The sequence below is a fragment of the Heterodontus francisci genome, chromosome 2 (genome assembly GCF_036365525.1).
Source record: "Heterodontus francisci isolate sHetFra1 chromosome 2, sHetFra1.hap1, whole genome shotgun sequence".
NCBI classification, from domain to species: Eukaryota; Metazoa; Chordata; class Chondrichthyes; order Heterodontiformes; family Heterodontidae; genus Heterodontus; species Heterodontus francisci.
This window is the reverse complement of record NC_090372.1, coordinates 182,264,701-182,282,000: the sequence shown is the minus strand read 5'-3', so window position 1 is coordinate 182,282,000 and position 17,300 is coordinate 182,264,701. Positions and strand designations below refer to the sequence as shown.

General features: G+C 43.3%; 1 protein-coding gene across 1 annotated transcript in view; it reads left to right on the top strand.

Annotated features, from left to right (window-relative positions):
• The window catches only part of LOC137349171 (enhancer of polycomb homolog 1-like), a 271,229-nt gene that overhangs the window by 56,415 nt on the left and 197,514 nt on the right, over positions 1 to 17,300 (top strand). The window contains exon 2 of the mRNA XM_068014602.1: positions 8,636 to 8,770. Coding sequence (XP_067870703.1) covers positions 8,744 to 8,770 — 27 coding nt within the window. The 5' untranslated portion in view covers positions 8,636 to 8,743. The remainder of the gene's footprint in view (positions 1 to 8,635; positions 8,771 to 17,300) is intronic.

The window sequence follows — 17,300 nt, the reverse complement described above, 5'->3', positions numbered from 1 at the left end:
AGGAATATTGTGGCCAAATACTTGTAAATTTTTGAAGAAAGAAAGAGAAGATACGGAAGGATGTCAGTTGTTCATTTTCGTCTGGCGTCTAGGTATACGGAGGCAGATCACAGATCTTTCCTGGAGATGTCGAGAAGTAGTCTAGCAGGCTTTCCAGGAGAATTGTGGCATCAGGGGTTTCAGTTATCCCACTCTGGATTTGTAGGTTTTTCAAAGAGGTAGAGAAAGAGGAGCTGACACACTGGATTTCTCCTGGTCTCTTACCTAGGTACAGGAAAGATGAGCTGGGTGTTTCTCCCTTGGCAGGTTGATTTCCAACTGCTTTTCAACACAGTCCACACACCAGCTAGAAAGTCATAACAATATGTCAGAAGTGAAATTAACTCCTCCCACATAAATCTTGACATGTCACTTCTCTGTATACATCTCCCCCAAGTCACCGAGGTTTCTGTTTATTGAGCTTAAGATATGTGACAGCCAGTGAAGGTTTATTTTCAAACAAGACCTTTGTGACCCTTGTTTAAAAAAAAAAATCCATGGAGTCTTTTCAGTTTTCCCAAATAAACCAATGTCCATGATTCTAAAGTATGATCCCTCAAAATAAATTAAAAGCACTTTCATAACAGTATTAATATGTTGTGCTTTTTGTTTGAATCCTTGGATTCATTACCCATCAGTGACATGCTATCCTCATCTTTACGTGACTAAAATTAGAACACCAGGACTGGATTTTATGGGTCCCCCTGAGATGGGGTGCAGGGCGTAGAATCAGGAAGGGTGCCAGGTGTGGGGGTGGAGAGCCCATCCCTGCCCCATTGCCAAGTGATTTTCCCAGGGGCAGGATAGGCTGATGATGGCCTTCTGGCCCAGAGGCCAATTGAGGCCCTTAAGTGGCCTATTAACAGCCACTCGTGTCTTTTGTTTCCCCCCCTCCTGCCCCCCACCGTCACTGGGATTTAATCAGTGGTGGGGGTCCCTCCACCACGCAGGGAGGACGCCTTGTAAAATGAGGTGCCCTCTCTGTGGGCTTGTGGGAGAGGGGGGGGGTGTTCCCTCCTCCGTGGCCACAGTCGGGGAACAATGCACCTCCCAGAAACCCCACCACGCACCCCCCCCCCCCCCCTGGATTTTACAACCACCCTCCCACCCCTCCTTGCCGAGCTCTTCTGGCCTGGCCCCAGCGACCCCGCCTCACTTACCTGAGGTCCGGGGTTCCAACGCTGGGTCTGAGGCCTTTGCAGTACCTGCAGTGGCCACCGCTCCCAGTGACATTACTGATGCTGCTGAATTGCCAATTCAGTGATTGGCCGGCAGCTCTTGCAGGCGGGATCTTTGTCCCTTTAAAGGGACAGTGATCCCACGCCAGAAACGTTGCATCTGGAACAATGGAAGATTGCGGTGGGGGGTGGTGAAAAGGCCGAGGTAGGGTTACCTCTGCCTTTTCAGTCTGGTGTCGGGAGCCTCACCTCATCCACAAAATCCAGCACCAGGTCTCGCGCTATGCAGCATTGTTATTAGTTGCACAAAATGTTTTTCCAATATTTTATTATTAAAGTTGCAAAAGTAACATGAGATTTCTCCTGAAACCAGAATTTTGCGTCTGATGCATTGAAAAACATGCAGGCTGAAGTTCTGTAGCGGCTCTGCTTTTCTCCTGCTATTAACCCCAAGGGACAATGCGAGAACCCCAAGAGAAACAATGGTGCTGTGATTGCACAGGGTCTCCGTTGATTCTGCCTTGCCCTTTTGTCTGGCCCTTGCAAGACAAATGATGAATGAGGCAAGAATTCTCTTAAGTTCTCGATCCTGGATCTGAAATGGGATCTCATCTAATAATGGCATCCAACTGCATACTGGTCACAAGGGTGTAGGTGGGTCACATTGGAGGGGTCCAGGATTGGCCTGGGTGTCCAGAGAATTTATCCCCCCTGCTCAGTGAAGGCTGGCGGTGAAGGGGTTTGTAGGACTGTGATTGGGTTGGAGGAAAGTAAGTCCTGGTCCTTTAGAGACTGGGAAATTAATGGAGAATGAGGAAATGGCAGAGACTTTGGACAAGTATTTTGTAAATGTCTTCACAGTAGAAGACAAAAAAGGCATTCCGAGAATAGCAGAAAATCAAGAGGCAAAAGGGATGGAGGAACTTGAAACTATCACTAGAGAAAAGGTACTAGGAAAATTAATGGAACTAAAAGCTGATCAATCCCCTGGACCCGATGGCCTGCATCATTTATTGAAAAGAAATGTGGTTGCACAGATTTTGGATGCATTGGTTGTAACCTTCCAAAATTGCCTAGATTCTGGAAAGGTCCCAGCAGATTGGAAAATCGCAAATGTAATGCCTCTATTCAAGAAAGGTGGGTCGGGGGGTTGGGTGCGGGTGGGTGGTGGTGACAGAAAGCAGGAAACTATAGGCCACCTAGCCTAATCTCTGTCATTGGGAAAATGTTAGAATCCATTATTAAGGAAGTAGTGGCAGGACATTTAGAAAATCACAATGCAATTAGGCAGAGTCAACATGGTTTTATGAAACGGAAATACTGTTTGACAAATTTATTCAAGTTCTTTTTGAGGATGTAACAAGCAGCGTGGGTAAAGGGGAACCAGTAGATGTAGTGTATTTGGATTTCCAAAAAGCATTCGATACGTTGCCACATAAAAGGTTATTACAGAAGCTAAGTGCTCTGGTGTTAGGGGTAATATATTAGCATGAATAGAGGATTGGCTAACTAACCGGAAATAGAGAGTCGGGATAAATGGGACATTTTCAAGTTGTCAAACTGAAACTAATGTAGTGCCACAGGGATCTTTGCTGGGGCCTCAACTATTTACGGTCTATATTAATAACTTGGATGAAGGGACCGAGTGTATTGTGGCCAAATTTGTGGACAATACAAAGATAGGTGGGAAAGCATGTTGTGAGGAGGACACAAAGTGTCTCCAAAGGGATATAGATAGGTTAAGTGAGTGGGCAAAAATTTGGCAGATGAAGTATAATGTGGGAAATTGTGAGGTTGTCCACTTTGGCAGGCAAAATGGAAAAGCAAAATATTATATGGAGAGAGACTGCAAAATGCTGCAGTACAGAGGGATCTGGTTGTCCTTGAATATGAATCACAAAAAGTTAGCATGCATGTACAGCAAGTAATTAGGAAGACAAATAGAATGTTGGCATTTATTGCAAGGTGGATGGACTATGAAAGTAGGGAAGTCTTGCTACAACTGTACATGGCATTGGTGAGATCGCACTTGAGTACTGCGTACAGTTTTGGTGTCCGTGCTTATGGGGAGAGATACTTGCATTGAGAGCAGTTCAGAGAAGGTTCACTAGGCTGATTCCTGAAACCCCTGGAATGAAGCGTTTGTCTCATCAGGAAAGGTTGAGCAGCTCATTGGAGTTTTGATGAATGAGATGTGATCTTATTGAAACATTTAAGATTCTGAGGGGGCTTGACAGGGTCGCTGCTGGGAGGATAGTTCCCCTGGTGGGGGAATCTAGAACTAGGGGGCACAGTTCAGAATAAGGGGCCTCCCTGTTAAGACTGAGATGTGGAATTTCTTCTCTGAACGTCATTAATCTTTGGAATTCTCTTCCCTAGAAAGCAGTGGAGGTTGGGCCATCGAATATACTCGAGGCTGAGTTAGACAGATTTTTGTTCTCCAAGGGAGTCGGGCATTATGTAGGCAGGAAGGAAAGTGGAGTTAAGGCCACAATCAGATCAGACATGATCTTATTGAATGACAGGGCAGGCTCGAGGGGCTGAATGGCCTACTCCTCCTCCTCCTCCTATTCACATGCAGAAAGTGTCTCTCAGCATCTACCCATCAAGACCCCTCAGAACCTTAAATGTTTCAAATATGCTAATTATGCCCATTTAATGCTGACAAGTTAACATTTCAACCCAGTGATTGCTTTTCATACTTCAACAAAAATATAGAGTCATAGAGTCATACAGCACAGAAACAGGCCCTTTGGCCCATCGTGTCTGCGCCGGCCATCAAACGCCTCTCTATTCTAATCCCATTTTCCAGCACTTGGCCTGTAGCCTTGTATGCTATGGCGTTTCGAGTTCTCATCTAAATACTTCTTAAATGTGAGGGTACCTGCCTCTGCCACCTCTTCAGGAACCACCATTCCATTCAAACTGATTACGCTCTGCTTTTCCCTCATAGCCAGGCTTCTTTCCCCATGACTCACCCATTCAGTGTGTTGGTGAACTCAAACTACTCCCACTGCCATCTAGTCAGGCCATTGGGAGTGGAATAAAGCCCCTCCCCACCATTTCCTGTTCTCTTTACAGCAATGCTAAAATCCCACCAATAGATAGTGGAGTGAGGGACATATGGGACTTTTCCTTATTTTATTTGGTACCTTCCAGTCAGATGGTATAATTTGACAGTGGGGAGCGTAACAGAGAAAAAACCAAGAGTAACTGATAATAGCATTGGCTCGTGCTGAAATCATTTTTCACATGTCATAGACCTATATTTAGATCTTGTTTTGTGTTGTCAGCTTTTTTAAACTATTGGTCAGCTTTTGCTTGTTTTTTGAGGTTGCTATGTATGGCTCAGTGTATAGAACAGTGAATGTGCTTCAAGTCTCTGAAGCCTGTTGGCATGAGAAACTGAAAGAAATGTTGGTGGAAGTAATCTAAGCTAATGCTGTAAAGTTATAAAAACGATGCAGCAAATGCAGAGGAAGTGAAGGATTGCAGCTACTGGCACCACAAAACAAAATGGTGTGTGTGCAGCAGGTTTGGATATGATTTAGGGAATGTTGATTTGCACAAGGTGAAGTAAAGAGAATTTCAGATAGTTTTGTATGATTTCCTAATTTATTTTTTTTTAAAAACACTTCATTCCGAGGTTTAGCCTCTGCTGCTGTCTGCATGTATGTGCTCATCCTAACTGCTGCATTAGTTAGCAGAAGAGCACAGTTTACTGTGCCGAGAGGAATCTCTAGCAGTTAGAAAAACAAGTCCTATAAACGTCAGAACATTCCTGCTAACGTGTGAGGTTGGGAAATAAATTAATGCTCTGTAGTTTGCATTTGAAATGTCATCAAGCTCCCCCTGGCTGCTGAATGTGGGGTAGTTAAAATGTAACTCCGTGTACATTCTTTGTAAGGCACTGCTGCCTGGAAAGGTTATTTTTATAATCCCAAGAAACAGTGTTGAAGTAAAATTTTGTAAATACAAAACCAAAATCAGTTCTGGACCTCCTGTACAGAGTTCCTTTCAAATACAGCATACAGAAATTCTATTGGCCAAATGTGATTCTACATATAGTGGTTTAAATAGACTATTTGTATTTCAACCAACAACCAAAATTCAAGCTTCTGTTGGTTGTAAGGGTGCTGGTAGTGGTGGGGAATAGAGAATGAGAAAAGAAAGGCAAGAATCACAAGCAGCACTTTGACTGTCTATCTGAACAATGCCTTTAATGGTAATTAATGCTTGTTCTCGCCAAATTTCTGGCACCAAAGTCGTCTTATAATGGCTATCTGAGGAATCATTCATGTGTCTCATTTGCATGTTCACTAAAGACACTTTATTTAGACATCCACAAATTGCAAATTTGGTGAAGAAAATGTATAAGCACATCTGAACTGTATTTTAAAAATAACTATTTTCTGTTTTTCAACACAGTTTAGCATTTTGAAGTATAAATTTTTATTTGGATGAACTATTACAACATTACAGTAAGGACCTAGACTAGGTCACTGAAGGAGGGTTAAAGTTAAAAATGGTCAGACTCTAAACTATATTTATTACAAATGGTTTTCTTCCTGTTGATTTTATTTCTGTGTCTTTCACAAGGCCCAGTGTAAAATTATTCTAAATAAGCCTTCAGATATACATTCCATTTCAAAATAAATTGGAATTGTGTGTGTGCGTGTGTGAATATATGTGTGTTTGATTGGAAAGATTGTAATGAGCATTACTCCTTGAAATGAAACAATACCAAGATTTCATATTGGCCCAGATTTTGCTCTCTGTGACAAAGGAACCGCTTTTACTGTTCAACTTGGGTACAATTGCCCACAGACTTTTGCGGGTTTATCAGCGGCGCTTTCTACTAATCCAGCATCTGTTTCAGAGTGGCTCAGTCCACAGGGGATTTGTGGCATCTGTGAGCAAGGAAAGCAACAGCGAGATTCTTTAACCAATCAGATTGAGGTATTCTCACTGGGACACAGAATGTAAACCAGGAAATATAAATTACATTTAAATCATGGACCGGAATGAAATAATGTTTAGGAAATACAGATGGGATTATGGGGGAGAGAGAGAGATGAGAGGAAAAAAAAACATTGATTTTCTTGAGGGAATAAGAAAAACTAATTTTTCAGGGCCAAAGAAGTTGTTCAGCAGTAATTATCACTTATAACACAGTTTAAAACTCACTTACTCCTAAATGTGCTAGTCCTAACTTTATCAGCCATCTCGTAATGTGGAACTAGTGGGTAAATACCTCATGTTCACGTCATTACAGTGATTTCAGTGCCAAGTCTATTGGCGAGGAGTGAAACAGCGTATCCTGTGAAGGAGTGTCTGCCAGAAACCCCTGGATTTCTGTACATGTGCAGACCCCAGATGATGCTGTCAGATTTACCCTATAATAACGGTGAGTACTGCTGGCCTCGCCATTATTACAGCAAATCCAGGACAGTACAATTGTTTATCAATGCACTCAAATCAATTTGAATATAAAGCACATACAATAAGTGACATTTGTATTCTGTAGCTATGTGGCAATGTTGATTTCTATTGTTAACAATGACCTTCAAAATAAATCTATGCCATACAGTATATGATATTTTTGCTCAAGTACCCAGGGTTTAGCAAGTGGGTGCTTGAGTAATCATTTTTTTTTTATTCATGGGATGTGGACGTCGCTGGCTAGGCCAGCAATTATTGCCCATACCTAATTGCCTTGAGAAGGTGGTGGTGAGCTGCCGTAGGTGCACCCACAGTGTTATTGGGAAGGGAGTTCCAGGATTTTGACCCAGCGACGGTGAAGGAACGGCGATATAGTTCCAAGTCAGGATGGTGCGTGGCTTGGAGGGGAACTTACAGGTGGTGGTGTTCCCATGCATGTGCTGCCCTTGTCCTTCTAGGTGGTAGAGTTCGTTGGTTTGGAAGGTGCTGTCAAAGGAGCCTTGGTGCATTGCTGCAGTGCATCTTGTAGATGGTACACACTGCTGCCACTGTGCGTTGATGGTGGAGGGAGTGAATATTTGTAGATGGGGTGCCAATCGAGCAGGCTGCTTTGTTCTGGATGGTGTCGAGCTTCTTGAGTGTTGTTGGAGCTGCACCCATCCAGGCAAGTGGAGAGTATTCCATCACACTCCTGACTTGTGCCTTGTTGATGGTGGACAGGCGTTGGGGAGTCAGGAGGTGAGTTATATGCCGCAGGATTCCCAACCTCTGACCTGCTCTTGTAGCCATGGTATTTATATAGCTACTCCAGTTCAGTTTCTGGTCAATGGTGGCCTCCAGGATGTTGATAGTGGGGGATTCAGCGATCGCAATGCCATTGAATGTCATCTATCTGATCCATCATCAACAATGTCCTGAAATACTGCAGATCTGGCTGAGGCATGTTGGGGGTGATTTTTACATCACTACTGCCCCAGATTTCAATGTGAACGGTCATTGGTGGGATGAATCTTCCTTAAAAAATCAACTACTGAAATCACGCTTGACACTCAAATTTGATTCAAATGGGCTTTGAAAGGGGCAGCCAGCACTTCCATACAAAATGGGCAGAATCCTTATTTAATTATTTAAACTGGGATCCTACGTTCATTGTAGGACCTTCATGCAGTTTTCAGGAATAGAATATGCTGAAAAAGGCAGCAGCCATGAGAGATTGCTGGGAATAACAGAAAAAGCGTAAAAAATAACAGAACATAACAAGGATACATTTTAAATGAGCTTAAATACTTTCCTTTGTTAGAGAAAACTCAGCTTTATAGTGTTACTTTTTTCACAAGTAGTATTCTGCAGCACCTGTGGAAGAGCCTGTCACTCTAGAATTGGCCTTAATAGCCACTCCAGGCGCTGCTCCACACATCACTGACCACCTCCAGGCGCTTACCCATTGTCTCTCGAGATAAGGAGGCCAAAGAGAGAGAGAGAGATGCTGAGAGAATACTTACTGAAAGTTGCAATGTGATTCCATTATATTTTGAAACTTTCAAAACATTTTTTGCTACTATGACAACTGGCTATACCTTTAACTTTAATTTGCAGTTTTACTATTGGAGCCCCAACAGTAACAAAGGCATCATGAAGCTCCTCTATGAACTGAGTGCTGTTCTTTAGCCTGTGATTCCACAGCTTCCAAATTCTGCTCCGGTGTGAGAAGCTTGGGCAGAGTTGACACAAAGTGCCCTTTAAAGTAACTCCTTGTTAGTATTGAAGTATTTGTATGAATGGATATGATCTGAAATTGTTACATATTTATCCACCTGATGTTTAAGCTACATATGTTATACAAGTTTGACAATTAAGTGCAGGCAAACCCTGCTGCTCACTTGCTTGAAACTGAATGTCGCTGAAATTAACATTTCTGTAGTTATATGCCACAATACCAAAAGAAATGTTGCTGAAATAGATTTTTGTACTTGCAGGCCTTTCTTTCCGCTGCAGCCCACCGACTGGCATCTTGAAGGAAACTATACTAATTTCTTTTGTAAATATGGATTGGACATTGCGTGTTTATTTTAACCAAAGCCTTGATGATCCCACTAAAGAATACTTGCTTGGTAAGTCTTCACAATACAAGTCTTTATGAACAAGGTGAAATCTTGCACGACGCACAATGTACATACAAGGTGAAGTTTTTCACCTTGTATGTACATTGTGTGTTGTGCAAGATTTTTCATAAGGCTAGCAGTGGATACTTCAATGTGATGAAATTTAAAGCAACCTCAGTCTTTACTATTATTAAAGTGATGCATTGCTGATTTTTAAAAATTAACAATAACCTTGTTGCTGAATATTTTCATTAATACTCCTTGAGTTATGACTTGAATTGTTTTACTTTGTCTTTTATAAGCTTCAGGATAACTGCCTGCTATTGCATTATTGGGTACATTGGCTTCATAAGTTGGCAATGCTATCTTTTTTTTATTTGTTCCTGGGATGTGGGCTTCTCTGGCCAGACCAGCATTTATTGCCCATCCTTAATTGCCCTTCAGAAGGTGGTGGTGACCTGCCTTCTTGAACTGCTGCAGTCCGTGTGGGGTAGGTACACCCACTGTGCTGTTAGGAAGGGAGTTCCAGGATTTGACCCTGTGACAGTGAATGAATGGTGATGTAGTTCCAAGTCAGGATGGTGTGTGACTTGGAGGGGAACTTGCAGGTGATAATGTTTCCATGCATCTGCTGCCCTAGCTGGTAGAGGTCACAGGTTTGGAAGGTGCTGTTGAAGGAGCCTTGGTGCATTGCTGCAGTGCATCTTGTAGATGGTACGCATTGCTGCCACTGTGTGTCGGTGGTGGAGGGAGTGAATGTTTTGTAGATGGGGTGCCAATCAAGTGGGCTGCTTTGTCCTGGATGGTGTCGAGCTTCTTGAGTGTTGTTGGAGCTGCACTCATCCAGGCAAGTGGAGAGTATTCCATCACACTCCTGACTTGTGCTTTGGGGAGTCAGGAGGTGAGTTATTCGCCGCAAGATCATTGCAGCATAAGGTTCCACGTTAGCCTTATTAGAGGATTTCTTTGTTTTAAATGTAAAGTGCTTCATATGTGGATTTAAATGCTGCATAATACGGTGTATAATGTGCATCATTTCATTACTTGAAAAATTGTACTACCTCACATTAATCAATCTCTCACAAAATCAATTATTCTGTACCCATATGGAATTGAAACACTAAACCCAAATCATCAAAGCTTAATCCACAGCGTTGGTATTGCCATCAGTGGAAGTGATCAGAAATAGCAAACCTAAAAGTACTATGCCAAGAAATGTTGTGTACAGTCATGACTAGTATATTATGAAAGCACAGGCAAGGTACCTCGTATTACTTATAGATACGGTCATATTTGTGTCGACAAAGTGGGCAGTTTAGCCAATATCATAAATGGCGGAATGATGAAACGTCAGCATTTTTAAAATGCTTTAGTGAATCCTTTTTAATTTAACATTGCATAATTTAGTAGGTGGGGAGAGTGGTGAGGAAGAGACCTAAACACATTATGCTTTTATTTTAAGTCAAGCCCTATCCTAATGTCAGCTGGGTATAGAGACTGAAAATTTATATCACACAAGACCTAATGTGTCTGCGCAATTACTGTCAGAATTACATGGCATGCATAGACAGAAACTGGCTTTTTGGACCAACTGGTCCATGCTAGTGTTTATGCTTCACACAAGCCTCCGCCCACTTTTCTTCATCTGACTGTCAGCATAATTTTCTATTCCTTTCGGCCTCAAATGCATTTATGCCATTTGCCTCAACTATTCCTTGTGGTAGCATGTTCCACATTCTGACAGTCCACTGGGTAAAAACATTTCACTTTGCAGTCTTTCCTTTTCTTTATTACTTTTTTAAATTGCACTACTATAATTTTCACTTTTATATAAGCAATATGAACAGCAGATGAATATTTATTCTTAAGAATCACATCTCTCTCTAAACTCGCAAATAAAATTATTTTTGGTTCTGGGATGCTTCCCAGATGCCAATACCTAAAAGGTTTGCCTGACCAGGCAGTCCTGAAATATAGCAGGATGTGAATGGCACCTTTTAACATTCATCCTTTTTTATCATAGATTCATATAGCACAGAGGGAGGTCATTCGGCCCATTGTGCTTGTGCCATCTCTTTGGTAGAGCTACCAATTAGTTGCACTCCCGTGTTAGAACCATAGAAATTTTACAGCAAAGAAGGAGGCCATTCAGCCCATTGTGTCTGCGTCGACTAAAAAAAAAAATTAGCCACCCAATCTAATCCCACCTTCCAACACCTGGTCCGTAGCCTTGCATGTTACAGCATTTCAGGTGCATGTTCAGGTACCTTTTGAATGACTTGATGGTTTCTACCTCCATCACCATTCCTGGCAGTGAATTCCAGACACACACCACCCTCTGGGTGAAAAAGTTTTTCCTCATGTCCCCTCTAATCCTTCTACCAATTACCTTAAATCTGTGCCCCCTGGTAATTGACCTCTTCTCTAGGGGAGACAGGTCCTTCCTGTCTACTCTATCTAGGCCCCTCATAAATTTGTACACCTCAATTAAGTCACCCGTCTGTTCAAAGGAAAACAGCCCTAGCCTATCCAATCTTTCTTCATTGCTGCTACTTTCAAGCTCTGGCAACATTCTCGTAAATCTCCTCTGTACTCTCTCCAGAGCAATTGTGTCCTTCCTGTAATGTGGTGACCAGAACTGTACGTAATACTCCAGCTGTGGCCTAACCAGTGTATTATACAGTTCCAGCATTACATTCCTGCTTTTGAATTCTATACCTCGACCATAAAGGAAAGCATTCCATATGCCTTCTTCACCACTCTATCTACCTGTCCTACCACCTTCAGGGACCTGTGGACATACGCTCCCAAGTTCTCTCACTTCTTCTACCCCTCTCAGTATCCTCCTGTTTATTGTGTATTCCCTTGTTTTTGTTTGCCCTCCCCAAATGCATTACCTCACACTTCTCCAGATTGAATTCCATTTGCTACTTTTCTGCCCACTCAGCCAAACCATTTCCAGTGCCCGGGACCAGCATGTGTGCAGAAAATGTATCCAGCTGCAGCTCCTGGAAGCCTGGGTTTCGGAGCTGGAGTGGCAGCTGGGGACACTGTGGAGCATCGACGAGGTGGAGAGTATCGTGGATAGCACGTATAGAGAGGTGGTCAACCGCAGGCATAGACCCCACAGGCAGGCGGGGAATGGGTGACCACCAGGCAGAGCAAGAGGACTAGGCAGGCAGTTCAGGAATCTCCTGTGGCTATTCCCCTGCAAAACAGGTATACTGCTTTGGATACTGTTGGGGGAAGGGTGGGGGGGGGGGGTGGAATGGCCTCTCGGGGGAAAGCAGCAACAGCCCAATTCATTGCACCACGGTTGGCTCTGCTGCACAGGGGAGGAGTAAACCGTGTGGGAATGCAATAGTTATAGGGGATTCAATTGTAAGGGGAATAGATCGGCATTTCTGTGGCAGCAAAAGGGACTCCAGGATGGTATGTTGCCTCCCTGGTGCTAGGGTCAAGGATGTCTCAGAGCGGTTACAGGACATTCTGAAGGGGGAGGGTGAACAGCCAGTGGTCGTGGTACACATTGGTACAAACGACATAGGTTTAAAAAAAAAAGGATGAGGTCCTAAAAGCAGAATATAGGGAGCTAGGAAGTAAGTTGAAAAGTAGGACCTCAAAGGTAGTGATCTCCGGATTACTACCAGTGCCATGTGCTAGTCAGAGTAGAAATAGCAGGATATATTGAATGAAGAGATGGTGTGAGGGGGAGGGTTTTAGATTCCTGGGGCATTGGGACTGGTTCTGGGGGAGGTGGGACTAGTACAAAGTGGACAGGTTACACCTGGGCAAGACCGGGACTGATGTCCCAGGGGGAGTATTTGCTGGACTGGATGGGGAGGGTTTAACTAAACTGACATGGGGATGGGAACCTTTGCAAGGAGTCAGAGGAGGGGGGGATCAAAGACTAGAACAAAAGGCAGTAAGGGAAATAAGAAACGTGATAGAGAAATCAAGGGCCAGAATCAAACAGGGCAGCAGTGAAAAATAGCGGGAAGGGGACAAGTAATGTTAAAAAGACAAGCCATGTTAAAAAGACAAGCCTTAAGGCGCGATGCATTCGCAATAAAGTGGATGAATTAATCGTGCAAATAGATGTAAATGGGCATGATATAGTCGGGATCACGGAGACATGGCTGCAAGGTGACCAGGGGTGGGAAATGAACATCCAGGGGTATTCAGTATTTAGGAAGGGCAGACAAAAAGCAAAAGGCGGTGGAGTTGCATTGCTGGTTAAAGAGGAAATTAACGCAATAGTGAGGGAAGATATTAGCTCTGACGATGTGGAATCTGTATGGGTGGAGCTGAGAAATACTAAGGAGCAAAAAACGTTAGTGGGGGTTGTATACAGACCCCCAAACTGTAGTGATGATATTGGGAATGGAATTAAACAGGAAATTAGAGATGCATGCGAAAAAGGAACATCTGTAATTATGGGTGACTTTAATCTGCGTATAGATTGGGCAAATCAAATTAGTCACAATACCGTAAAGGAGGAATTCTTGGAGTGTATACGGGATGGTTTTCTGGACCAATACATTGAGGAAGCAACTAGAGAACAGGCCATCTTAGACTGGGTATTGTGTAATGAGAGAGGAATAATTGACAGTCTAGTGGTGCGAGACCACTCGGGGATGAGCGACCATAATATGATAGAATTCTTCATCAAGATGGAGAGTGACGTAGTTGATTCTGAGACTAGGGTCCTGAATCTTAGTAAAGGAAACTACGAAGGTATGAGGTGCGAGTTGGCCATGACAGATTGGGAACCGTTACATAAAGATGACGGTGGATAGGCAATGGCAAACATTTAAAGAGCGCATGGATGGACAGCAACAATTGTTTATCCCTGTCTGGCGCAAAAGTAAAACTGGAAAGGTAGCTAAACCATGGTTTACAAGGGAAATTGGAGATAGCATTAGATCCAAGGAATAGACATATAAATTTGCCAGGAAAAACAACAGACCTGAGGATCGGGAGCAGTTTAGAATTCAGCAAAGGAGGACCAAGGGATTGATTAAGAAGGGTAAAATAGAGTACGAGAGCAAGCTTGCGGCGAACATAAAAACTGACTGTAAAAGTTTCTATAGGTATGTGAAGAGATTAAGATTGGTGAAGACAAATGTAGGTCCCTTACAGTCAGAAACAGGGGAACTTATTATGGGGAATAAAGAAATGGCTGACCAACTAAATGCATACTTTGGTTCTGTCTTCACAAAGGAGGACACAAATATCATATCAGAAATGTTGGGGAACACAGGGCTTAGTGAGAGAGAAAGGAACTGAAAGAAATCAGTACTAGTAGAGAAATGGTGTTGGGGAGATTGATGGGATTGAAGGCCGATAAATCCCCAGGGCCTGATGGTATACATCCCAGAGTACTTAAGGAAGTGGCCCTAGAAATAGTGGATGCATTGGTGGTCATCTTCCAAGATCCTATAGACTCTGGAACAGTTCCTACAGATTGGAGGGTAGCTAATGTAACCCCACTATTTAAAAAAGGAGGTTGAGAGAAAGCAGGGAAGTATAGACCAGACAGCCTGACGTCGGTAGTGGGGAAAATTCTGGAGTCCATTATCAAAGATTTTATAGCAGAGTCTTTAGGGAACAGTGGTAGAATCGGGCAGAGTCAGCATGGATTTACGAAAGGGAAATCATGCTTGACAAATCTACTAGAATTCTTCGAGGATGTAACTAGTAGCGTTGATGAGGGGGGGTGCCAGTGGATGTGGTTTACTTGGACTTTCAGAAGGCTTTTGACAAAGTCCCACATAAGAGATTAGTATGTAAATTGGGAGTAGTGTATTGTGATGGATAGAAAATTGGTTGGCGGACAGGAAACAAAGAGTAGGGATAAATGGGTCTTTTTCCAAATGGCAGGCAGTGACTAGTGGGGTACCGCAGGGATCGGTGCTAGGACCCCAGCTATTCACAATATACATTAATGATTTAGATGCAGGAACTAAATGTAATATCTCCAAATTTGCTGATGACCCAAAACTGGGTGGGAGGGTGAGTTGTGAGGAGGATGCAAAGAGGCTTCAGGGTGATTTGGACAAGTTGAGTGAGTGGGGTAATGCATGGCAGTTGCAGTATAATGTGGATAAATGTGAGGTTATCCACTTCGGTAGCAAAAACAGGAAGGCAGATTATTATCTGAACGGCTATAAACTGAGAGAGGGGAATATGCAGTGAGGCCTGGGTGTTCTTATACACCAGTCGCTGGAGGTAAGCATGCAGGCGCAAGAGGTGGTAAAAAGGGCAAATGGTATGTTGGCCTTCATAGTGAGAGGATTCAAGTACAAGAGCAGGGATGTCTTGCTGCAATTATACAGGGCCTTGGTGAGGCCACCCCTGGAATATTGTGCGCAGTTTTGGTCTCCTTATCTGAGGAAGGATGTTCTTGCTATAGAGGGAGTGCAGCGAAGGTTTACCAAACTGATTCCTGGGATGGCGGGACTGACATATGAGGAGAGATTGAATTGGTTTGGATTATATTCGCTGGAGTTCAGAAGAGTGAGGGGGGGGTCTCATAGAAAGCTATAAAATTCTAACAGGACTTGACAGGGTAGATGCAGGAAGGATGTTCCCGATGGTGGGGGAGCCCAGAACCAGGGGTCATAGTCTAAGGATACGGGGTAAACCTTTCAGGACTGAGATGAGGAGAAATTTCTTCACCCAGAGAGTGGTGAGCCTGTGGAATTCGCTAACACAGAAAGCAGTTGATGCCAAAACATTGTATGTTTTCAAGAAGGAGTTAGATATAGCTCTTGGGTCTAAAGGGATCAAAGGGTATGGGGCGAAAGCGGGAACAGGCTACTGAGTTGGATGATCAGCCATGATCATAATGAATGGCAGAGCAGACTCGAAGGGCCGAATGGCCTACTCCTATTTTCTATGTAAATGCACAGTAATGATATTTTAATTGAACTACCTGCAGGCGGCAGCCTTCCCATGCTCATTTTACGGCCGCCGTTTGTGCTTTGCGCGCCTTTGGAACTCCGTATGGAGTTCCGAGGTGAGAACCTGGTCGGGGGTGGGGGTTGGGGGTGGGGGGGAAGCAATAAAAGTTTCAGGGCAGGATGGGTGGGGGAGCAGGGAAAACAATTGGGGATGGTGGGAAGGGGTTGAAGGGCAAAAGTTAGAAGGTTGGGGGGAAAAGTTTGGGTAGGGAAAAAGGCAAGTTTTGTCAATAAGGGCAAATTAAAAGACCATGGGGGTGTTGGGGAAGGGCCTCCATATCATTACTATCTGTTAATAAAAAATAAATGCATACTGTACCTTTAAAAATTACATTTACTTCTAAGGGTTTGAAGCCCTTTAAAAATGGCACCTGCACAATGGCACCGGAAGGTGTTGTTGGAGACACGGCTGCCGCCCCCCTCTACATTATCCGGGACGGCTACCCAGCCCCCTCTGTTTAAATTAGTCCCTGCGTGTAATATCATGGAGACTGTGCAGCGGCCCTTCCTTGTCGGAAGGCTGCCGAGTGTAAAGCATGCTGCCACGAAACGCGGCGTGTGATTAAAATCCAGCCCACAATTCTTTACTATGGTGTCTAAAGCACCTCCTGCATTGTTGTTGGGAAATCAGCAAGTCTTGAATGGTGAAGAGAGATCTTTATTGATGCATTCTGATTGATATTCCATTTGGTACTTCTCTAATGGACTGGTTCATTGTGCAGAGGGAAAAATTTTTTAAAAAATAGAAACAATATCAGGGAGATGGTGAGATTAACCAAAGTACGTTTTAGCTGTTGTATGTTACTATTAGAGTTAGTACTAAGTGCTTTGGCTAAAGTAGAATCTTTATTGATGTGTAAGCTAGGGATCTGTTACGTGTACTACATAAAGATGTTGTATTATTTCTGAACAAGATATCATCATTTCTTCCTTTCCCCAACTCTCGACATAGGAAAATCAAATGTTGTCTACATTGCTGTATGCTGACTGTGCCTTTGACATCATGGTACTAATGTACTTCTTAACAAAATGAATTGGAGACCTCTACATGTAATGAAAGTGTACTACATCCTAAGTCATAGAAGACATTTAGAATTCTTTTTATTAAGTTTGCTACTTTATTGGAAATGTGTAACATGCTTTTAAAAATAAAGTGTTACCAATTCCTCATCTTTATGAAGAATCAGCCACATCCACACCATCACCTAAGATTGCCCAATTCCACCTCCGTAACATTGCCCAGCATGTCCTCTGCCTCAACTCATCTGCTGAAACCCTCATCAATGCCTTTGTTATCTCTAGACGTGACTATTTCAACACACTCCTGGCCGATCTCCCATGTTCTACCCTCTGTAAATTTGATGTCATCCAAAACTCTGCTACCCATACCCTTACTCGCAGCAAGTTCCATTCACCCATCAACCCTGTGCCTGCTGAACTACATTGGCTCCCTCTAAAACAACACCTCAATTTTAAAAATCCTCCTCCTTGTTTTCAAATCCCCTCATGGCCTCTCCTCTCCCTATCTCTGTAATCTCCTCCAGCCCCACAATCCTCCAAGTTATCAGAGCTTC